Source organism: Petaurus breviceps, unplaced genomic scaffold, assembly GCF_028583685.1.
Source record: "Petaurus breviceps papuanus isolate PSGF00001 unplaced genomic scaffold, PetGlider_PUasm1.0 90692, whole genome shotgun sequence".
Classification (NCBI taxonomy): Eukaryota; Metazoa; Chordata; class Mammalia; order Diprotodontia; family Petauridae; genus Petaurus; species Petaurus breviceps.
The window spans coordinates 7,205,032-7,227,172 of record NW_027187313.1 but is presented as its reverse complement, the minus strand read 5'-3'; the positions used below and the strand labels follow the sequence as shown (position 1 = coordinate 7,227,172).

At 38.2% G+C, this 22,141-nt stretch overlaps 1 protein-coding gene across 5 annotated transcripts in view; it reads left to right on the top strand.

Annotated features, from left to right (window-relative positions):
• Nucleotides 1–22,141, top strand: part of RABGAP1L (RAB GTPase activating protein 1 like) — a 694,415-nt gene that overhangs the window by 189,770 nt on the left and 482,504 nt on the right. For all 5 annotated transcript variants that reach the window (XM_069065530.1, XM_069065529.1, XM_069065528.1 and 2 more), the window contains one exon: nucleotides 12,892–13,042. In XM_069065530.1, the coding sequence (XP_068921631.1) occupies nucleotides 12,892–13,042 (151 nt within the window). The remainder of the gene's footprint in view (nucleotides 1–12,891; nucleotides 13,043–22,141) is intronic.

Below are 22,141 nucleotides of genomic sequence, written 5' to 3'. Positions count from 1 at the left end.
AGGTCCTTCTGACTCCAGGGCCAGTGCTCTATTCACTGCTCCACCTAGCCGCCCCTTTCTGTTGCATTTGTGCTGCCACTATATCTTAGCTTAGAATAATTTTACCAATTTCTTTGATGTTCATCCTCCCTAAAGCATCTCCCTTCTCCATTTATTCTGTATTTGATCACCGTAATAGTCTTCTTAAAGTAGATTAGTTTCAGCATTTCACATCACTACTCAAAAGTCTACCATGGCTTTTCTTCTAAAATTCTAAATTTATTTTCCTGTGATTCAACTCTCTATATGTCTATATTTCTTTTTCTAGCTCTACTCCCACCACTTAAAGTTATGGGAATTTAATGATTTTTCTAGGCAAACTATTAAGGGAGATAGCCAGGTTTTGTTTTGAGAAATTGGATACACTTTGGATCTACTGAAGAGAGAAGAGTGGCATTCCGGGTGAAGGGGACAATGCAATGTAGAGAAAGGCAGTTGGCATTAAGAATTTTCTCTCCTCCCATTCCCCCACTTGCTTCCCTCAGGAAGAAAAAAAGGGAAGGGAACAAGCATTTGTTTAGTGCTTTCTGTGTGTCCCATCCCCTGTAATGTTTGCCACCTTCCCCTTCAGTCATTTCAAGTGTTTTTAATAGAAATGAGTGTTGTACTTTTAGCAAAAGCTTTTTCTGCATCTATTGATATAATCATATGATTTTAAAAAACTTTTATTATTGACATAATCAGTTATGTTAATAATATTCCTTATGTTCAACCATCCCTGCATTCCTGGTATAAATTACACTTGATCATAATGTATGATCTTTGTAATAATGTTGTTGTAATCTTTTACCTAATATTTTATTTTGGATTTTGCATCTATATTCATTAATGAAATTGGTCTATAATTTTCTTTCTCTGTTTTTAATCTTCCTAGTTTAGGTATCAGTATCATACTTGTTTCGTCACAGGAGTTTGGTAGGATCCCTTCTTTACCTGTTATTCCAAAATAATTTATTTAATATTTGAATTAGTTGATCTTTTAATGTTTGATAGAATTCACTTGTAAATCCATGTGATCCTAGTTCTTTTTTCTTAGGAAGTTAATTTATGGTCTGTTCAATTTCCTTTTCTAAAATAGGTTTATTTAGATATTCTGTTTCCTCTTCTGCAAGTGTAGGGAATTTATGTTTTTGTAAATGTTCTTCCATTTCACTCAGATTGTTAAATTTATTTCCATATAATTGGGTAAGATAATACTTTATAATTGCTTTAATTTCATCTTTGTTTAGTGGTATGTTCACTCTTTTCATTTTTCAGACTAGTGATTTGGTTTTCTTCTCTCTTTTTAACCAAATTAACTTTATTGTTTTATCTATTTTGTTTTTTCATAAAAATAACTCCTAGTTTTATTTCTTAATTCTATGGTTTTTGATACTCAATTTTATTCATCTCACCTTTAATTTTTATCATTTCCAATTTCTTTTTAACTCTTAGTAATGTGGCTTTTATTCTTGTATTTCTACCAAAGTTGTTTTCTTTAAAATCAAAGACCTTTTAATGACGATATTTAACATATTTTTGTCTATTGCTGCCCATGAACTTTCTGCTTATTTTAATTACAATAACTAGCCTACCTTTGAAATCTCTCTTTCTTGGAGATTTAAAAAAATTAGATTTTCATCTACATAGTGTGCTTTAACTATATGACACTAGATGATATGACTAGAAGACATATCTACTACATAATATGTCAGTGTTAAGGTTGTATCAAAATAACTGATGTTTAAATTTTAAAGAGGATTAGAATTGCTATTTATACTGTACCTTTCTAGTTACTCTTATTTAAAGTATTACATCAGCCTAATACCACCTTATTTCCACATGAAATGAAAAAGTTACTGTGTACATTTAATATTTGTTCACTCATTAAAAGATTAGATAAAATGTGTTTTATAATTTGCTGAACTTAGGGAATTCAACACGTTTAATAACCAGTTATATATATCCTGACAGATCCTGATAACAACAGATGATGTTGTTGAAATAATGGCCTTATGTACTCATATTTTTACCAGAAATATTTAAAGCAGTTGTACTTAAAAAAAATTTATCCTTTTTATGTATCTTTCCTGGTCATCAATATACTCTTAATAGCATTAGGCATAACATCCTATTTCTGACTGATGACCTATTAAGAATAAGTAATACAGTGGCTGTATGTAATGTAGTTGTTGCAGTATTACCAAGATAACCAAGAATTTAGAGATGTTAATCTATCAGTTTTAGGAGTAACCTAGTTCTTTTTCAGTACCATTTAGTTAAGACAAATTGTGGCTTGATTTTTACAAGAAATACTTTCACAAAGCCTGGCCAGACAGATGGCTGAGGGACCACTGAAAGCTGTTGTGCTGACCCTGTTGCACAGGCACAGGAAGCAAGCCTTATATTTATTTATTTACTATGTTAAGATTTTGAGTAGGGCTCCCTGACTGCTGAACAAGTAACTGATGAGGCATTAGAGAAAGAAGAGTTGCTCTCTACGTGACACGAGGGTGGAGTGTGAAGAAGAGGGGCATACAGGAGAGAAGGAAAATTGTAAATGGGATTGGGGTCATTATGAAAAGGCAAAGCTTCCAAAGGCATTCCAATCATCTGTGCAGTCAAAGCACCTAAGCACAAGACTTGCACATTAACATGAGCTAATCTAGAGCTCTTAAGAGGTTTTAGTGAATGGGGACTTTATCTTTTTGGCAATTAGGATTATACCATGTAACAACTTTTTTCTTTTATGTACATTTTATATACACATATAAAATATATGTTTGTGTGTAGCTAAGTGCTTAATAAATGTTTAGTTGAATCTAGTGATGATGCAGATGTGTATATACACATATATGTATGTACATGTTTACATATTGAGAAAACATCAAAATACACACATCTGTATCATCACTGTATTCAGCTGAACACTTACAGTAGGTAAGCATTGTTACAGTCAGTTGAACAAACATTTACTAAACGCTTATAATAGGTAAGTACTGTGTTAGTTGTTGGCAATACAACTAAGAGAAAATCCTTGCAATTTGGGAACTTGCAGTCGATTAAGAGAATTATAATCTAGACATACATTCAAACAAATACCTATGTCACCAACTCTGATTCTTTGGTGGTTTGGTTCTGTTGGAAGCTCTATATGTGTCAGTCACTTAATAACAACTTAGAAAAGGAAAATGCTTAAGTTTCATACTTAAATCAGTTCTTCAATGCATACATGAACCCATCACCATGGGTATGCCCTCCATTGCACAAAATGCAACTCATCCATGCCTTCTTACCTTCAAAACACTTTCCTTACAAGATACAAAGCAGATAGTGTTCTGGTCTTTCCATTTTATTGATGAAGAAACTGACGTCCTGAGGGGTTCAGTGACTTGTCTGTGGTAGCACAACTCCTCAAATAAATAAATATTTATGAAGCACTTACCATATGGCAGTCATTATGCTAAGAAAGCCCTGGGGATACAAAGAAAGCCAAAAGCATTTTATCTGCCCTCAAAGTGAGTGGGACAGCCTGTAGATAATTATATACATGTGAGATCTCCATCCATCCCCTCCCCTCTCCTCCACTTCCCTTCCTTCTGCTCTCCTCTGTCTCTGTCTGTCTGTCATAAATGGAAGTGATGAAGTTGTAAAGGGCCTTGATAGCTAAACAGAGGATTTTATATTTTACTTGTAAGGTAATAGGGAGGAGATTGGTGGGGGGGGTGACAAGGTCAGGCCTGTCCTTTAGGAAAATCACTCTGGTAACGAGGGGAGGATGGGCTGGAGTGGGGAGAGACTTAAGGCCAGGGAGACCAACTAGGAAGTTACTGTAATAATTCAAGTGTGAGGTGATGCAGCAGCAAGCACCCTAGCATACCCAGGATGGCTGCTAGCACAGGTTCTTAAATCTGCTCAAAGCATCTCAAAATGGGTTAACAATCTTACTTTAATCAAACATATATCATTTACCTAGTTCAGGGGAAAGAGTCAGCACGCTGAACTTCAGAGAACACAAACGGAAGTTACAACAGAAAATAACACAATTAAGCAGACAGGGCCTCCAGCTGCCTGACCTCACCAGAGAGGGAAGCACCAACATCTGGGTTTTCAAAACCGGGGGCTCAACGGCTGCCCAGAGTTTCATCTGGCCAAATCATACAACACTTCCCAAAGTGAGCCCCACAGCAAAACCTCACATCAGGGTATATATAGCCTTCTCCTGGGTTAGAGAATGTCACAACCCTCTTGACCCACTGCCCAATCACAAAGTAACAAGGTGTGGGTGTTCCTGAAGAACAAGCCTCCTACCACAGGTTCCATGTGACCACATTCAGCCTATTATGGGGCAGACTATATTTTTAAATCAGGGAAGGTTCTCAGAGTCACTTAAGCCTATCAAGGGGCCAAGGGGCAGGAAAGATCTTAGATTCCCATTACAGGTGATGAGGACCCTTATCATGGTAGGTGCATTGTGAGTCGAGAAGAGGACACACATGAAATAAGTTATGAAGGTAGAAATGACAGGGCTTGACTGCAGATCGGACACGTGGGGCGAGTGTAAGGGAGCAGAGTGAAGAGCTAAAGATGATACTGAGGCTTTTCAGTCCAGCTGTGTCCAGGGGCTTCGGTCCTTCTTGGTCATAGATAGAGTCTGATGGCTTTAAGCATGATCCTCTTTCTGAAAGATGACTTACTAAATATTCTCGTTACTCTTTGTAATGTAGTTGCTGTAGTTTTGCCAGGATAACCAAAGAAATTAGGTATATGAATCTGGTGGTAACCTAAACAAGAATATGGAGCCTGGAAAGGGGTGAATTAAAGAGAAAAAGCTACTGAATTCTTTTTGGGTCATATTGACTTTGAGAGATGTAGAGACCATCCAGTATGAGATGTCAAAAAGGCAGTTGGTGATTTAAGAATGGAGCTCAGGAAGGAGATGAGGGCTAGATATGTAGATCTGAGAGACTCTGCATGGAGATAATTGGTCTCTTGGGATGAGATCACTAACTAGGTAGCACAGAACGGGAAGGGGAAGACCCATGACAGATACCCTCAGTGTTGGTGAGTGAAGAACCAGCATAGAAGACTGAAAAGGAGAGGTCAAACACATAGGAGGAAAACCTGTAGAGCCACATAACAGAAACCTAGAGAGGAATGAGTGTTTAGGCAAGGAGGGTGATTGACAAATTCAGATGTTTAACAGAAGTCAGAAGGGTGAAGAATGGGGAAAGGCCATTAAGATATCATTAGTTACTTTGGAAAGGGCAGTTGTAGTTGAATGATGAGGTCAGAAGCCAGATTGCACTGGGTTTAGATGCTAGTGAGAGGAGAAGATGCATGGGTACCTGGTGTAGATGTCTTTAACAGAAGAAGTTTAGGCAAGAAAGGGAGAGAGATACAGGATTATAGCTAGCAGGGATGGTTGAATTGAGTTTTTTCGTTTTGTTTTTTAGAATAGGGAATTCATGGGGTTGTTTGTTGGAAGTAAAGGAAGAGCCAATAATAGATATGGAAAGATTGAGAATTAGAGAGTTGGGAGGATGGGGGGGTGGCATTCTGCTGGACAAGATTGGAGGGAATGTGATCAATGGAGTATGTTGATGGGTTTGCCTTGTCAAGAAGAAGGGCTATCTTGCTCTCTTTTTTCTTTTTGGAGGGGGGAAGGCAGGGCAATTGGGGTTGAGTGTCTTGCCCAAGGTCACAGGCCTAGCAAGTGTTAAGTGTCTGAAGTCAGATTTAAACTCAGGTCCTCCTGACTCTAGGGTCGGTGCTCTATTCACTGTGCCACCTAGCCTCCAGAAGGGCTATCTCTTTATGTTTTATGGTGAAGGAAAAGATTGTGGGGAATATTTAAGTGACCTAATGTGAAGAGTTTGGAAGATTCATACTTTCTGATTCCAAATTTAGCACCCTTTCACCTATGCCTCATTGCCTCCTGACATCATCTCCTTAATAACTTCCTCTAAAGGGCAGTGGAGAGAAACATGATCATAATAATTTAAGAGACAGTAATAGACAGCTTACAGATGTAGCAGTCATTTCAAAATCTGAGGAAGGGTGAATTGAGTTGCTAAATTAGGACAAATATGAAAAGATCATGATTTACAACATAAAAACAGCTTAGTCTTAACATATAAATGACACATCCAAAAAAATGGGAGCTGGACAAAAGTCAAAACACTGATTTTAACGTAAGTTCCTAGAAAGCTTTATCTTATGTGAGAGTTGTTACAGTGGATTCTGGAAGAATCCAGAATCTCTATTAACTTACTGATTGAAGCAGACTTCCAAAAAAGAAGATGACCCTTAGAGAACTTATCATGCTATCCATTATAATCATTCAGAGGTGACAGTAGGAAGAGAGTAGCATAAAAGGATGTGAAGTAGAAAAGTTGTGGTGATGATTTTTGTACACATGAAATAATGAACGAAATATACTTAATTGTTATGTAATAAGCAGTGGGATACAAGTAAAAAATGACATAATCATGGCCCTCGAGGAATTATGTTCTAATGGGGGAGACAGCAAAATGCTTGTTGACACATAGGGTAATGGTGGCCAGGGAAGAGTGCTCTGGTCTGGGAAGCCATTGGAATGGTGAATGGAGCAGCAGGGCGATGTCTTTCCTGAGCCAGGGGTGGTGTTATTATGATTATAGTTCTCAGAATACGAGGTAGAACGAGGGGATGGGGGAGTGGGAGAGGGAACATGGGTGACCACAACACAGAAAGTGGCCAGGGGAAAGCTGAAGATCTATGTAGTGACCAATTTTCACAGTAGAAACACTCTATTTAGAATCTTCCAGACACTTAAATGAATACTTATTGATGACTATCACTATAATAGCTCATGTACAAGGATGAAGAAAAGCTAAGAAGATAAAGTCAGGAATGTGTACAAAATGTGTGAAAACCTACATGTATAAAGTAAATGTGTGGTTCATTCAATAACCATTTATTATTTACTACTGTGTACCTGGAGTTATGTTAGGTTTTGAGAATTTAGACAAAAATGAAACAGTGTCTGCCCTCAGGGAGCTTACTTTCTTTTCCTAGATAACCTGAACACATAGATAGAAAGCAGTGTCAGCAAGATGGAGGCACTGACACCTGAGAGGATCAGGGTAGAGGTCCTGTAGGAGATGACATTGGAGCTGAGCTTGTAAGGAAGCTCAGGGGCTTCTAGAAGGTGGAGCTGAGGAGAGCATTCAGTCCAGGCATGGCAGGAGAGCAGAGGGCCCAGTGTAGAGTCCCAGCACAAATAAGAGTCCGGCAGAAGTGATTGATTAAGGAGTGAGCAGTCATATTGGAAAAAGGAGAACCATGAGAGAATAGGCTCATTCAGACTAGATAATTAGCCACCCTTTGAGTTAATCCATCAGTGTATATGTTTAAGGCAGGTACTGTTGATAGTGACCTGGGACTAAAACTGAATCACATTTTTGAATCAGAGGTGCCCAACTCAAATAGAAGCTGATCTTAGATTGACTTAGAAAAACCACATTTTAACCATATCTTTGTTGTATTCTTATTTATTTTGTTAAACATTTCCTAATTACATTTAAAAAAATTTTTGTTTTTTTAGACATTTCTATTTAAAGTTTTGAGTTCCAAATTCTCTCCCTCTCTCCCACTCTCCCTTTCCTCCTTCCTGAGATGGTAGGCAATCAGATAATAGGTTATACATTTGAAGTTAATGTATAACATTTCCATATTAGTCATTTTGTATAAGAAGACTTGAATTAAAAAAAATGAAAAAAAGTGAAAAGTAGTATGCTTCAGTCTATATTCAAACAATATCAGTTCTTTTTCTGGAGGTGGATAGTATGCTTCATCATGAGTCCTTTGGGATTGGATCATTGTATGGCTGAGAATAGCTAAGTCATTCACAGGTCTTCATTGAATATGAAGAACATATGAATATGAAGAGCATGAAGTAACATGCTGTTACTGTGTACAGTATTCTCCTGGTTCTGCTCACTTCACATCAGTTCATGTAATTCTTTCTAGGTTTTTAAAAAAATCTTCCTCCTTGTCATTTATTATAGCACAATAATATTTCATTGCAATCATATACCACAGCTTGTTTAGCTATTCCCCAATTGATGGGCATCCCTTCAATTTCCAATTCTTAGCCACCATGAAAAGAGCTGCTATAAATATTTTGTACAGATAGGTCCTTTCTCTCTCTCTTTTTTTTTTTTTTATATCTGTGGGATATAGTGGTATTGTAGTGGTATTGCTGGATCAAAGGATTTGTACAGTTTTATAGACCTTTGGGCCTTTCCAAATTGTTCTCCAGAATGGTTAGATCAGTTCACAACTCTACCAGCAGTGCATTAGCGTCCCAGTTTTCCTACATCTCCTCCAACATCCAACATTTTCCTTTTTTGTCATATTGGCCAATCTGCTAGGTGTGAGATGGTACCTCAGAGTTATTTTAATTTGCATTTCTCTAATATTTTAATCTGGTTTGACACCTCTGTTTTATGTGATCCCAAGCTACTTCACTTTTATTTCATGTCTGTGAAATATGTAACACATGATTTCGGAAGAATCAAAAGTGTACATTAATGCCAAGGTACATAATGAAAGTTAGTAAGCTCTAGCATGTTGCTCATTAAGATGAATGAGACATCATATGAAAAGCATTTTCAAGGATGTGTATGATATAGAATGGTGGGCAGAATCCCGTAAGATGTACTTTATCAGGCATCAGGCTTACTTTTAAAATCATTCACACTTAAAATTATTCACTTCACAAATGTAAGAGGAACTGTGGCTAGAAAACAGTTCACATGAAGAGAAAGATCTCACTGTTTTAGTGGACAACAGACTCAGTGTGAAATAGCAGCCTTAAAAACCAATGCTGTCTTAGAACTCCAGGATAGGGCATAGAGGCCTCCGGAACAAGAGGAATGGTATCCTGTGGTCCTCTGTTTTGGGCAGACCGCATCCAAAATACTGTGTTAGATCCAGGCATCATGTTTTCGGGACCATTTTGATGAGATAAAGTATGTTCAGAGAAGGTAATTAAGTGACCAGGATGCTTAGGGCACTGGAGACCCTGCTATGTTAGGATATTTTACCTGGAAAAAAGAAGAGTAACGGGGAACATGATGGCTACCTTCAAGTATTTAAAGGGTTGGGTTGACATATTGAAGAGGAATTAACATATTTTTTTTCTTAGCTCAGAGAGCATCATTAGTTGGATAGGTTGAACAGAAGCAGATTTTGGTCCCATATAAAGAAGAACTTAATTAGAACTCTGCAGAGATGGAATTTGCCTTGACCTAGTGATACCACTATGAAGCATATACCCCCAAAAGACCAAGGCCCATATATACAAAGCTGTTTATAACAGCATTTCTTGTAGTAAAGAACTAGGACAAATTACCTGACTATTTGTTGAAGAATGGCTGTACAAATGATGGTATATGAAGATAACAGAAGGTTATCAAGCTATAAGAAACAATGAGACAGAAGCCTAAGAAGATTTGGATGAACTGATGCAGAGTAAAGTAAGCAGAAACAGGAAAAGACTTTATATTATAACATCAGTGTTGTAGAAATGAACGAATCAGACTTATGGACTCTTGATGTATATAATGGTGGTAATACAATGAAAAAAACAACTCTGAAAGACCACCAATTTATCAATCAACAAGCATTTATTAAGCAAGATTCTGATGAGACAAAGACAGCGAATGAAAAAATCCCTTGATCAATTATGACTGTAGAAGCCTCATGAGGAATCACTCTTTTCACTTCTCAGCAGAGAAGTACTTGACAGTAGGAACAGAATAAGACACTTTCAGAAAGGACAAACACATGAATTTGTTTGCCTTGACTATTCTTACTTATTAGCGGGGAGAGCTTTGTATTGAATTCCTATTGCTTCACACAGGGCCTGGCACAGAAATAATTGTTGTAAGCATACAATAAATGATTGTTGACTGACGGCCTGATACAAAGAGCTGTAATACAAATTGTTGCTGTTTTCAGTTGTTTCAGTCATTTCCCAACTATTTGTGACCCTGTTTGTTTTTCCTTTTTCTTTTGGCAAAGTGGAGTGGTTTGCCATTTCCTTCTCTAGCTCATTTTACAGATGAGGAAACTGAGACAAACAGGATTAAGTGACTTGACCAGGGTCATACAGCTAGTTAGTATTTGAGGCCAGATTTAAATTGAGGAAGATGAGTCTTCCTGACTCTAGGCCCAACATTCTCTCTACTGCACTACCTAGCTGTCCTGTAATGCAAATCACAATATGATTAAATTTAGTGAGAGATTTTAGCAAGGAGATACTACTTATATAACTGGAGGATTAAGGAATGTTTTGTGGAGAAGGTGGCACTTTGGCTGAGCCCTGAAGAGAAGAATATCATTAATTAGGTGATCTGGAGGTAGATCATTCCATGCATGGAATATGGGTGTGCAGAGATACAGAATCAGGGAAGTTCGGGATTGTGAAGAATTTAGTTTGTCTAGAATGTAGTATGTGGTGAGAGTCCCGCTCATTTGGCCCTGAATTTGTATGTGGCCACGATACAGGACTGGACCATACTAGGAGCATAGTTCACTGGGGTAGAAACCCTGAATGATGGGTTCATTGCAGATCATGAATGATGCTCTCATTTGCATAGAATGTGGCATTCCCTTATTCAGAGTAACTGGTGTCAGTCCAGCCATCTCCACTCTTCTCCAAACTGGGGCTGTCCAGCTTCTTCCCACTGAGAGGAGAACTCTCTGGATCTTATCTCCAGAATCTGTCCCTAAACCCTGGAGAACTATTTCACTCAGTTTTGGGTCTCCTGCCCTGGAGCTGAGTTGTTCTGATGAGAGGGTGACTGACGATAGCTAATTCCCTAGCCCATTATATGTCTCTGACCTGAGATCAAACCATGCTTCTCACCTCCTTCCAGATGTCTACCCAGCCATTTTGCCATCTGGCCTGTATCCGCTGCTGTCCCCTGTGACTCTGCTCAAAATCTCTGAATCTCTAGACCAAACTCCCTTCTCTGGCCACTACTCCTTTATTTGTGTTTTTTCCTCTGTTGGGGTATAAGATCCTTAATTTAAGGGCAGGGACTGTCTCCCTTTTGTGTTATTATCCCTGTCCTTAGCACTGTTCCTGGCATATGGCAGTCCTTCCTAAATGCCTCCTCTTCCATTTCCTTCAAGGTGATTCAAGTGTAGGGCTTAATGCTAAACAAGAGGATCTTTGTTTTAGCTTTATAGTCAGAGAAAACTGACTGGCCTGGAATAAACAGATCTAAGCTAGGTTAGTGGGCAGGAGAAGAATCTGAATATACAGTCATGGGTCCAAGTTCAGTGTTTAAGCCAGGTACATGGATTATATCTCTTACCCCTAGGTATCCAGCTCATTTATTCTTCACTTCAATATTTTAGAGAATTTTCCTCTTCCTTCAAGGTTCATGTCAAGTCTTTCCTTTTCTGTGAAGGCTTCTTTGATTTCTTCTTCTTGGTTCCCTGTCTCTCTTCAGATTATCTTTACTTCTCAGTGTATGTGTGTCATCCCTTCATTACAGTATAAACTCCCTGAAAGCAAGGATGGGCTTGGTTTTGCCTCTATGTTCCTAGTGTTTTCCCATAGTAGGTGCATGATAAATGATAAGTGGAGCTGAAGTGGGTGCAGAATTCAGTGGAGAGGCTGAGAAACAGAATATTAGATCTAAAGTAAAGCTGTAGATTCACAGAGGGTCTGTGCTAGTGTTCTGCCCCCTTATAAATGTGGACACTTTTAAGTGTATTCCAGCAGGAATACAGTGCTTAGAGGGAGAGGGTGTTAGGGTATTGGTGATTCCATCAAAGAGTTAAGTCCTCTGAGGGGAGCTTGTACACATTCTAGGGTTCTTATGAGGAGAAAGAATTAATGGTAAAGATGACCTCAGATTATTTCCAGTTTGGTGTAGTTCTTGAAACGACAGAATCATAGAGTTTAGAGATAAAGTCAAGTTAATTCTTTTTTTGCTTTTTTGGAGGGGGCAGGGCAGGGCAATTGGGGTTAAGTGACTTGCCCAAGGTCACACAGCTAGTAAGTGTTAAGTGTATGAGGTCGGATTTGAACTCAGGTCCTCCTGACTCCAGGGCTGGTCTCTGTTCACTGTGCCACCTAGCTGCACAAGTCAAGTTAATTCTTAAAGTCAGTTTTATAATTGATAGGAAAAGAGACATTGCTTCCTGGTTTGGGGTGAGTTTTCTGGTCTTTGTTTTTTCGATGAGTTGACCCCATAGAATTTGAATGTACTCCTGTGGCCCTTCCAGTTTGGATCCATTTCCATAGGATCAATCCTAAATCATCCTTCTTTCCAAATGGAGTTTTGGTGAGGAATCCTAGAAACCATAATAGTCAGTGATCTATACTGCCCCACTTCCTTGCCTTACCTGGGTGATGTACCATGGTCAGTCTCCTTTCTTCTCCAATCTAGGATTCAGGAGATATCCTGACTGTCTGAGTGACTGTTTCATTAAAGTTGTTACTCACAACTAAGACCATAGTCACTGAGGAATAGAAGAGAAAAGAAGAAAACATTTTTCCTGAAGGCCATAGAGTTTTAGTTCTATAATTTAAGACAAAGTAGAACTAAATAATGAAGTTAGTGATGCAATTGAGTTCAATATCCCCTATTTTTTCTTACCCCCTTTCATTTTTTTAACTTAAAGCTACCATATTGTATAAATTCATAAATATACTTTCCATAGCAACTGCATGAATTCAGAGAAAAACTGTTTATAGATTTCTTAACATTATGTGGTTGAAGGATTGACAAAGGCTATCTTGACTGTTTTCTCTTTTTCTCTCTCTCTCTCCCTCTGTCTCTCTTTCTTTGTTTCTCCTTTTCCTAGGCACAATAACCTTCGTGTACGGCCCAAAGGACTGTCCACTCTGGTGAAGAGTGGAGTCCCAGAAGCATTAAGGGCAGAGGTATGGCAGTTACTAGCAGGCTGCCATGACAACCAGACTATGCTAGATAAATACCGAATTCTTATTACAAAGGTAAGAGTTACTTTTTGTTTTGTTTTCCTAGGAACACATATTAAAATAATCCATTTTACATAGAGCTCAGATGGCACATTCAGTCTTTCTTGTGAACGTGATTGGAAACATGTGATAAATAGTTTTTCCTTTTTGTCTAGATGGCAATAAAGCGTGAAAAACCAGTTACCTCTAAGTGTTTCTGGCCTTGGCTCCTTCCTTTTTGGATTTGTGTTATTTTATAACAAGGGCATACCATATTGAATTTTATTTATATGTTAAATATTTTCTAACATGTTTTGGTTAACATTATGCATTTATGAGATTTATAAATATCAATTTCTCTGAGGCTTCAGATACACAAATATAATTGAAAAATGAAAACAGCTTTAAAAATGTAATTTTCAAAATCTTTCTTATCCCAGGGAGCCTAATGGTATGGATATTGTAGTTAGTTACCTCCAGCCTTTTTCTATCAAAGGTTTTGTGGGGACCATTGTGAGTGCCAGGTCTCTACCATGATAATGGAGATAAATCTTGGTTTAGGTAGCTAGGGGTTCCTCTCTCAGTTTTTACTTCCTAAGTTCCACATTTGCTGAGATTTTTGGAATTAAATTTTAAAAAATTTAGTGTTAGAAGGAAAGATGGTGTCTCATTGTATAAGAGCCCTTTGGCCCAGGAGAGGTAAAGTAACTTGCTAAAAGCAAGTTGTAGCAGATGGGAGGATTACCCAGGAATTCTGATGTTTTCAAACTAATTCATTGACTTCCGTGATGTTTTTTGTTTTAAATGAGGATAGCAGCAATATAACTGGGATTGCCAAAAGAGGAATAAGTGTCACATTCTTTTTTTTCCTTTCCTCTTATCCCTATGTACCCTTACTCCACCCTTAGGGCTTACTTGGTGATCATCTTAAATTTTTGCAGTGTCAGCGGTCAAAGCTAATAGGCCAAATGAAACAAGGCATTTGGAAGAACTCTTGTGCTGTGACCTGAAGATGCCTAGGATCACCAATATGGAGCTGAAAGAACTTGCAGAGGCCATTTTTTTCCTATATGTGAGGCGGTCCAGTGATTTTCTTATTGAATATCCTAAAACTCACGTGGATCTGTGCCCTCATTGATTTGAGAGTTCTCTTCAGTGGTACAGATCACCATCCATGTGTTCTTGCCCATTCCATTCTCCTTGTAAATATTCTCCCAAAAGTTCGCCCTAGGGCATCTGTCCAATGTTCTGGAGGACTTCCTGACATTAGGAAGATGGTAGTGGGGCATTCAGAGTTTTCCTTGCATTTTCCCATGCCCCTAGGATCATAGGATCCTGGCTGCAGAGCTGGGGGTGGCATCAGAGACCATCTGGTCCAACCCACTCCTTATCTTTGTCCATGGGGTACCCTGCTCTCTTGACATGTGACTAACACATTTTTTCCTGTTAGATAATTTTTAGGTAAGTTGTTGGATAAGTAGAAAGAAGTGGTCCAAAGATATGTGTTTTATTTCCATCCACAAACTGAATTAGCCTCTGAATAATTTCCAGCTGATTATATTTAGGAGGCTTTTCTTATTGGTAATGTGTATTAAAGACCAGTAGATGCCCTTTTCTGGCATGACTTATAGCCAATGCTAGAGCAACCAAATAAGGTTAGGAATACAGGCTTGGTGATCACATCTGTATGCAATTAATCACATCACCACCCAATGATCACTAAGGGATTGGGAGTTTTAATTAGGGTGGGGAGGAATATAGACAATTACCCAGGTTGGATCTAATTGGGGAGAGACATTTTGACAGTCAGAGGGCAGCCTGAGTCCAATTGGGTATCTGCAGAAGGAAAGGAAAGCAAGAGGTCCTAGAGGAGTTTGGATGAGGAATTATGAAGGTGATAAAAATTCATTTTACCTATTTTGTACCTTTTGTTTAGCGCTCTTCTAATAAAATGCTGATGTCGAAATTGAGATATTAGGACTGGCATAGATAGCAGTAAACCTCAGAATCCTCCAGTCCATTCTGGTCTTCTCTGTTGAGACTAGTTTAATTTAGCTATTCTGGTTTAGTCTGCTAGCTACTAATCAAAGCCATCCTTTCTTTTATTGGGAGGAAGAATTAAAAAGAAAAAGGAGGGTATAGAGACATTTTATGCATTCTCTCCCCCCTCATTGTTGATTGTACCAGGTGGGTACAATACAGTATTTGCAAAATGTCCATGTTTGTTCAACCTTTGGAACATATCTTTTGTCAATGTCAAAGGTCTCCTGTAATTATTTGTAAATGTTTTTCTTAAGAATTATAATTCTGCATCTACTCACTCACACTGCTATTTATCATTGTTAATGAAATCTAATTGTGACGGTGATATACTATGGTGTTTAGTTTCCAGCCTAAGAATGACCTACAAGGAAAAAAGGCAGAGAGCCTATATCTTTCCCTGCTTTTTTTGACAGCTGTATTGAATAAGTGACGTTTTCTTTCTAAAAAAAATAATCAGTGCACTTAAAGGACAGAATAGAGAATATCAGGAAAAACTGTAGTTAGAAAATTTTTATTTACAATAGCATTAGTTAAAATCTGTTGAGGAATATTGTTCTTTCAAAAATGTATATACGCTAGATTTTATTTTAGAAAGGCAAATATAAATTGTTACATGTTTCAGTATTATCAATACTTAGGACTGTATAATAAAGTGTAATTTTAAGGAAATTAATCAGCACAGTTCCCAATTCACTCTGCTGATGAATGACAACCTAAAAATGTATGCAACTTGATTTCCTTTGTTAACTATGCAGTGTGATTTAAAAAAAAAAGTTAACATTTTAATTCAAGTAATTTAGAATCCTACGACGTTGGTGTTACCCCTATCTTCAAAACTCAAAAGTTTTTTGTAGGAGAAGTCTAAATGGTATATTAAATTTTGTCTCAATCTCTCCTTTTGAGAAGAAAAAATGTACTTAACTTTTATGAGAGAAAGAAGGGGACTTGTCTAAGCCACAAAATTAGATTTTCTAGGTTTTTATTAATGATTTTTTTAAATGGCTAGTCTTTTATGTTTAGAGATGGAAATCAAGCTGGCTATTAGCAGACATTCAGATGGTGATGAAAGTTTGTATGTGTATACAGAGGGAGTTGGCATTTATGTCATAAGAACATGAATGTAAGGAGAACCTTGGCCTGTTGTTGGTGATTGCTCCCTAAATATCAGTTTCCACTTTTTGGCCCAATTTAAAATGTCCTTTCTTGTTATATCACTGGGAGAATTTTCAGTACTTAGGTTGGTCAAACATGCCCGAATATATGATCATGGAAGACTTAAATTAAATGTGTCAGATTTCCCAAGTGGTTTGTGGATTCTTGCAGAGCAGTGCCACTAGTATGTATTTGTGCTGGTGCTGTCTAGAAACTTCTCTGCCTTGAAGAGAATAATGGATTAACCTGAATTTGTGTTTCAATGTATACAAGTTTCAAGTGTCACATTGGCAAGTTTCTTCTCTAGTCATACTTAAATGAAATTTAGATAGACTCTCCTTTTTAATATTCCAGAAATTTATATCCACTAATTTCCCACACATTATTTGTCAAAATATAATCTCTTATGGAAGTAATTCTTATTTTCACATATAATATTTTGATTTTTAAAAGACGACTACCATATCATTTGGTACCTTTCTCATTAATTCTTAGCTTTTATGTTATAATACCACCTTTAGTTCTTAGTTTGGAGTAAAAAACCCTTCCCTTTTATTTGTGCTCAAACTTTGAGCTGGCTTATTATCAAACTACTCTGTATTTTTAATCATAAGTGGTGCCTTCATCTTTGCTTTTGCCATTTCTGTTGAATAAAGAACATGTCCCATTGTAGCCCTGACCTCTGACTTCATGGTTCTAGTAGAAGAGACACAGGATCACAGACTCTCAGAGCTAGAAAAGGGACTCTGAAGTCATCTGGCCCCACTCCTAATGGAAGGAAGGAAACAGGCATATATTTGGCACCTACTATGTGCCAGGTACTGGTCTAAGTACTTTATAGATATTCCATTTCATTCTCACAGCAGCTCTGGGAGATGTAGGTGCAGTGATTACCCCCGTTTTGCAGGCAGCGAAACTGAGACAAACAAGTTAAGTGACTTGCCTAGAGTCACACAACTAGAAAATCACCTCCACAAACTGAATCCATTCTACTTAAGTCACCATTCATCCTGGAGTGCTCATAATCTACCTCCTGTAAGTAATTTCCATTACTTATAAATGGGACTTTATCCCTAGCAATCACTTCTCCCAAGCTCATTAAATTGGGGGTGATTCTGATATAAAGAGACCAGCTATGTATAAAATAGTCACTGTAATGAGCTTTAAAGTTTGGTGTGGGGGCTTGAACATTTCCTGTCACATAGAATGCATGCCTCTTTAAGATCTCCATAAGAGGCAGAAGGAGTCAAATGCAACACATAGGCCTTCTGGCCAGAAAACGGTGCAGTTTCACTTTATCCTTTTTTAATACTTCCTCTCCCTTCAACTAGTGGCTAATTTGATTTGTGTTTTAATATTCATTTACCTCTACATATTTGTTGCTTTTTTGGAGCAGATTAGTTTCATAAACTGACTCAGATGTTGTCTTAAAAATTGTCTCTAAGCTATTTTCATAAGTAGCATCTACTTTCGCATAGAAGAGTTAATAGAAATCATATATAGAAATGAAATTTAATAGGAGTAAATATTGAGACCCGCCTTGGGTTAAAAAACAACAACAAACATGTAAGTTCAGGATGGAGGATGTGCAGCTAGGCAGTAGTAAATGTGCAAACTCAGTATGAATCACCAATGTGAGCAGCACGGCAGCCCCAAAACATTATGTTACCTTAGCATTAATAGAGGCATAGTGGACATGGTAGCTGTTCTGTGTGCTAGCCGTGAACCAGCCCCTTCTGGAGCACTCCTTGCAGTTCTGGTTGCAGTGTGTTAGGAGGGATATTGACAGATTAGACCAAAGAAGCGGGAAGAGAAAATCAGCGTTTCTGTAGCTTCTCCTGTGTTCTGGGCACTGTGCTGAGCGCTTCACAGACATCATCATCTGATTCTCACAACAGCCCAGCGAGGTCGATGCTGTTATTATCCCCATTTCATAGCTGAAGAAATGGAGGCAAACCAAGGCTAAGTCACTTGTGTGGGGCATCACACACAGCAAACTGCAGCTGGATATGAATTCCGGTCTTGGCTCCAGGCCCAGCATTCTGTTCCCCATGCTGCCTTGTGTAAGGGGTAGAGGTAGGATAATGGAAATACTGGGATAATTTTGAATGGGATAATGGGAAGTTTTGAGACTCTGTTATATAGTAGGGTCTGTTGGAGGAACGGATGTTCAATTTGGAGTAAACAAGATTATGTATAGGAGTAAAGATTGGGGGAAAAAAAACAACCTAACATTTATAAAGCATTTGCTATGTGCCAGACACTGTGCTAAGAGCTTTGCAGTTATTATCTCATTTGGTGCTCATGACAACCCTGAGAGATAGGGGCTATTATTATCCCCATTTTACACATGAAGAACTGAAGCAAACAGAGGTTAAGTGACTTGCCCAGAGTCACATAAGTAGTAAGTATCTGAGGCCAGATTTTAATTCAGACCTTTTTGACTTTAAGCCCAGCACTTTTCCTGCTGCACCAAATAATAGCTATCTTCAAGTTTCTTTCTTTTTTTTTTTAATAAGGATTTGCCTATTTTCTTTGACGCCATAAAGAAACTGCAGAGAGGCAGATAGAGGTTTGATATTAAGGAAAAAAAAAATTTCTGAGCATTAGGCTTATCCCAAAATAGAAATGGCTGATGTAGAAAACTGTGAATGTCTCTTTACAGAAGGGGCTGGTTCACAGCAGAGCCCACAGAAGAGCTAACATGTCCACTATGCTTCTGTTATTGCTAAGATAAACATAACGTTTTGGGGCTGCCGTGCGAATCACGTTGGTGATTCATACTGAGTTTTTCACATTTACCACTGCCTAGCTGCATCTCCTCCATCATCAGTGTCTGAGAACTTAAATGACTTCTTTCATTAGGCACTGATGAATACTTGTCAGGGATATTGTAGACAGAACTACCAGTTGGGTATAGGTTGTATTGGCTTAGCTTTGAGAGCCTTTCCAACACTGAAAGTTTGTGAAAATCTGAGAATTTGTACCTGATATTTCATGAGGTATATTTCTTTGCATTTTTCATATCTTCTGGATGGAAATACTTTTATTTTTATTGTACATGATAAAACTTAGAATTTGTATTATGTAAATGTGGAAGCATGCTAAAGAAATTGGATTAGTAGTGGATAGGACCTTTAGAGATAGGATCTACCTTTTCATTTTGTGAGTAAAGTAACTGAGATCTGGAGAAAATAAATCAGTTTAAGGTCAAATAGGTATTTAGGAACAGAACGGAGATTTTGTTGTTGACTTGTTTTAGGCATGTCTGACTCTTTGTGGCCCTATTTGGGGTTTTCTTGGCAAAGATACTCGACTAATTTGCCATTTCTCTCTCCAGCTTATTTTACAGGGAGGAAAATGAGGAATTGAGGGGTTAAAGGACTTGCCCAGGGTCACACAGCCAGTCAGTGTCTGAGAACAGATTTAAACTCAAGTCTTCCTAATTCCAGGACTGGCACTATCCACTCTGCCACCTAGCTGCCCCCTTTAAAAAAAAATCAATTTTATTTTACTTTTGGTTCCAAATTCTTTCTCCTTCCTTTCCCTTCTTCTTCCACTGAGAAGTCAAGAAAAACAAAACTTGTTATAAATATGTGGTCACGCAAAGCAAATTCCCCCATTAGCCATGTTACCTTGTACCCTCATATGAACTTAAAAGTTATTATCCTGGGGCGGCCAGGTAGCACAGCGAGTAAGAGCATCGGCTCCAGTGTTGGGATGACCTGGAGATCAAATCCCAGGCTCAGACACTCAGCACCACACGTAGAAATAACTGGCTGTGTAACCTTGAGCAAGTTACTTAACCCCGATTGCTTAAAAAAAAAAAAGTTATTATCCTTTTTCTTTGCTGTTTATTCTCTTCCATCGTGTGAGAGAATATTATTTTCCTCCAGAGTTCATTTAATTCATATGTGCATACCTATAGTAAACCACCCAACAAAAATATATTTCTTTAAAGATAAGCTTTTCCAGAACTATCTTTCATAGCAGGAAAGCAGCATAACATAAACAGCTGGCCTTGGAGTCAGAAAAACCTGAGTTTAGTTCCTGCCATTGACATGAACTGCCAGTGTGACTCCCAACAAGTCATTAACCTCTCAATTTCTCAGGAGACTCTCTCTGGCTTTGTTAGAATGACAACTTGTGTATTTGTAATGATAATGGGGGATTTACCCTTACCCACCCCGGCTTCACTAGACTGATAAAATAAGAGCTCCAGACTAGAAGAATAGAAAACAAGATTGATGACCTGCTCATCATATCCCAGTTACCCTCTCTGTGTCTCTATTCCTGCTTCTTTATATCCAGCCCCAGTCTAGCACCTGAGCTCCTGCTCACATCACCGTTTCCCTTTGCATATCTTGACCTGTCTGTCTGAAAGAAAAATCATGACTGTTCCCACAAACCCTCCCCTCTTCCTGATATTGATAGAACTGTCCAGAGTACCACCATCCTCTTAGTCATTCAGGTTCCCAACCATCGAATTGTCCTCAAGCTTTTCACTGTCCTTGCTTGCAATCACACGAAACGTCCAGTCTGTGGTCAAATTGTTTCTGTCTTCTCACCATCTACTGCCTACATCCTGTTCTCTCCCCTCACTTAGCCACTGCTGTCCCTAATCAGGTCTCACCTGAGCCATTGTAGTAACAACCTTCTCATTGCTTCTTGCTGCCTCAGTCTCTCTGCTTTCCAGTCCACCTTTCACTCAGCTATCAAAGTAAATTCTCTAAAATGTAGATGTCACCTTACCCCCGGCCCTCCTCACTAAAATCCATTGACTCCCTATTACCTTGAGAATCAGATACAAATTTCTCTATTTGGCATTTAAATCTTTTCACGATCTGACCTTTTTCAACCTTTCCAGTCTTCTTATGGTTATCTTCTTTTATATATTAGGCAGTTCCACAACTTGGCCAGAATATGCCATCTCCTAGCTATGTCTTTGCTCTGGATACTACCCCTTCCCCCACACTCTCCTGCAGGGTTCTCTCTCCTCCTCTCTGCCTCCTGAATTCCCCGGCTTCCCTTAGGACTTAGCTCAAATTCCATCTTCTGCAGAGTTCTTTCCTGGACTGTGTCTCCTCTCAGCCCTTGCCCCCCTCCCATCCACATTAGTACCTTTCTTCTGAGATCACCTTCCATGTGTTCTTTATCAATAAATATGTACATAGTTAATTGAATATTATCTCCACCCTACCCCCCATTAGAATGTGAGCTTCTTGAGGACAGGGTCTGTGTTTTTACATTTCTTTGTTACATCATTATTTAGCACAATGCCTCTACACAGAGTAAGGATTTAATAAATTTTGGTGTTTGACTAGCAAATCCCTGCGTAACTTTCTGTCTTAGAGATCAGAGAATACAGCCACTCTACAGATGAATCACCAATAAGCTTTTGCTATTCTTGAGTCATATACCATCTTTTTATTGTGCAGCGTTAGCCTTTTAGGTTTTCTGTTGTTTCCATTATGTTCTCATTTTAAGTATTTTTTGCTAAAGTGATTATGAATAACCCCAGTATAATTATAATTTCACTATGCATAGTTCCTTTAGAAACAGTTAACTAGGAATCATTGGGTCTGGTATAGAGAATGCATTAATTCTGACTTGGGTCACAGAACTGGGAGCACATTATGCTTGCATTCCAAGTCCTTGGATATAGGAAAGAAAAAAAAGATATATGTGCATATGTAGAGTTCTAAAGTTTCTCTGCAACTTATTTTAACAAATTTAGCAGAACTGATTGTCATTTTCATAATTGTTGTCCATATAATGAGGAACCAAAAAGCAGGCTGTTTGATCAGTCAACAGTTATTAAATGCCTACTGTGTGCCAGGTGCTATGCTAAACTCTTAGAGACTTTAGAAACATTTTATCTAAATCAGTGTTCCCATGTATTACAGGGCTTTGTAGGTATTACAGGCACTAATCAAGGTG